This window comes from Palaemon carinicauda, chromosome 1 (assembly GCF_036898095.1).
Source record: "Palaemon carinicauda isolate YSFRI2023 chromosome 1, ASM3689809v2, whole genome shotgun sequence".
In the NCBI taxonomy this organism is placed as follows: Eukaryota; Metazoa; Arthropoda; class Malacostraca; order Decapoda; family Palaemonidae; genus Palaemon; species Palaemon carinicauda.
Window position 1 is genome coordinate 308,456,955 of NC_090725.1, and position 2,500 is coordinate 308,459,454.

General features: G+C 32.2%; 1 protein-coding gene across 1 annotated transcript in view; it reads left to right on the forward strand.

Annotated features, from left to right (window-relative positions):
- The window catches only part of LOC137640150 (glutamate receptor ionotropic, delta-1-like), a 31,632-nt gene that overhangs the window by 8,512 nt on the left and 20,620 nt on the right, over nt 1-2,500 (forward strand). The window contains exons 3-4 of the mRNA XM_068372657.1: nt 1,839-1,867; nt 2,217-2,366. Coding sequence (XP_068228758.1) covers nt 1,839-1,867; nt 2,217-2,366 — 179 coding nt within the window. The remainder of the gene's footprint in view (nt 1-1,838; nt 1,868-2,216; nt 2,367-2,500) is intronic.

The following is a 2,500-nucleotide window of genomic DNA, read 5'->3' on the forward strand; positions in this document are numbered from 1 at the left end:
GTGGACATTACAAAATAGTTATTCATACATGAGAATTCATGAAGTCACTGCTATAATGCAGTAATAATGGAAACAATAACTGATAAAAATTCGGGTAAAAAGCTTAAAATTACGTGAACATTACAAAATAATTATTCATATCAGAGAATTCATGAAGTCACTGCTATAATGCAGCAAGCATAGCAATAATAACTATTAAAAAATGTCGGCAAAGAGCATAGAATTACTTGAACTTTAAGAAACAATATTTATTCACACAAGATGATCCATAAATTCACTGAAGAGAAATGAGAAATAGCGCAAATGTTTACACCAAGTACAACTCCATCTTTAAAAGTCAACAACTATCTTAAAACCAATGGCATTTAGTGGTAAATATTTTCAGGTATTAGCAGAAATGATGGAAAATAGCACCCCACTATTCATTACTTTCTCCAACATCGTTGCGAGGGTTATGTTTTGATAGGCGTGGTTTTGTTTCCATGTCTGTCTGTGTGTTTGTGATTCGCATAACTCAAAAACTATTTGACCGAATCTTATGAAATTTGGTGGGGTGATTGGTCAAGATCCAAGGACAATTTGATTAGGTTTGGGAGCAATTGGACTCAAGGGGAAGGTTAAGGTCACGAAAATATTAAAAAAAATATCTTTTTCGCTACATCGTGGTCAATTTTTATCTAATTTTCACGAAACTAGTGCCAAAATGTACATAATTCTATTCCCTATCTTGTGATATACAAATATGATAAAGGCAAAGGTATGCGCTCTACCAAGTGCCAGTTTTAGTTCATATATATATATATATATATATATATATATATATATATATATATATATATATATATATATATATATATATATACATATATATATATATATATATATATATATATATATATGTATATATATATATATATATATATATATATATATATATATATACATATATATATATATATATATATATATATATATATATATATATATATTTCCACGAAGCTAGTGCTAAAATTTGCATAATTCAATTGCATATGTTGTGATATACAATATGAAATAGGCGAAGATATGCACTCTACCCAGTGCAAATTCTAGTTCCTAGATATATTCTCACGAAACTAGTGCCAAAATGAGCATAATTCAATTGTCTATCTTGTGATATACATGATATAGGCGAAGGTATGCGCTCTATCAAGTACCCGTTCTAGTTCATAGATATATTTTCACGAAACTAGTGCCAAAATGTGCATAATTAAATTACCTATATTGTGATATACATGATATAGGCGAAGGTATGCACTCTACCAGTGCAAATTCTAGTTCATGGATATATTTTCACGAAACTAATGCCAAAATGTGCATAATTCAATTACCTATTTTATGATATACTTGGTATAGGCAAAGGTATGCGCTCTACCGAGTTCCCATTTCAGTTCATAGATACATTTTCACGAAACTAGTGCCAAAATGTGCATAATTGAATTACCTTTATTATAATATACATGATGTATTCGAAGGTATGCTCTCTACTATGTTCCACGTCTACTTCATAGATATATTTCCACGAAACCAGTGCCAAAACGTGCATAATTCAATTGTCTATCTTGTGAAATACATGATAAAGGAAAAGGTATGCGCTCTATCAGGTTCCAGCTTTAGTTCATAGATATATTTTCACGAAACTAGTGTCAAAATGTGCATAATTCAATTGCCTATCTTGTGATATACATGATATAGGCCAAGGTATGCGCTCTACCAAGTTTCCATTCTAGTTTTTAGATATATATTCACGAAACCAGTGCCAATACGTGCATAAGTCAATTGTCTATCTTGTGAAATAGATGATAGCTGATGGTATGCGCTCTACCAAGTACCCGTTCTAGTTGGAGATATATTCTTGAGAAACTAGTGCCAAAATGTGCATAACGGATGTAAAATTCATAGCTAAAGAATCTCTTCTACAATTACCAAGAGGAAAGTAGCCATTGAGCAGTTACAGTTCAATAATTAACCCCTTGAGCAAAGAAGAATTGATTGGAAATAGAGCTATAAAGTATTGTAAAAAAAAAAAAATAAATAAATAAAATAAAAAGCTTTGATAGCATTGAAACAAGGTAAGGTAACTGTACAAAGAACCTGTTGACCATAAAATTAGACGTATTTTACATCCCTACTAAGTTCCGCATCTAGTTCCAAGCCATATTTTCATTTTCTTGCAGGCTCCAAATGTACCAATTACGTTCGAACAGACCTGAAGTCTTGGACGCAAGAGCTCGTCTGGTTTGGATGTGGTATTACGGCGCCTCTGCTCACGAGATCGCGTCAAGGAACGGTGTCAGTACATCGACTGTGTATAAATGGATAAGGAGGTGGGCGAATGAGGGACACGTTTATACGAGGATCAAAAGCAGGAGGAAATAACATCAAATGGCAGGCATTTCGGATATTCATTGTACTGCTAAAGATGTTTTACTGAAAATAAAAACCTATTTTCAGTGGAAAT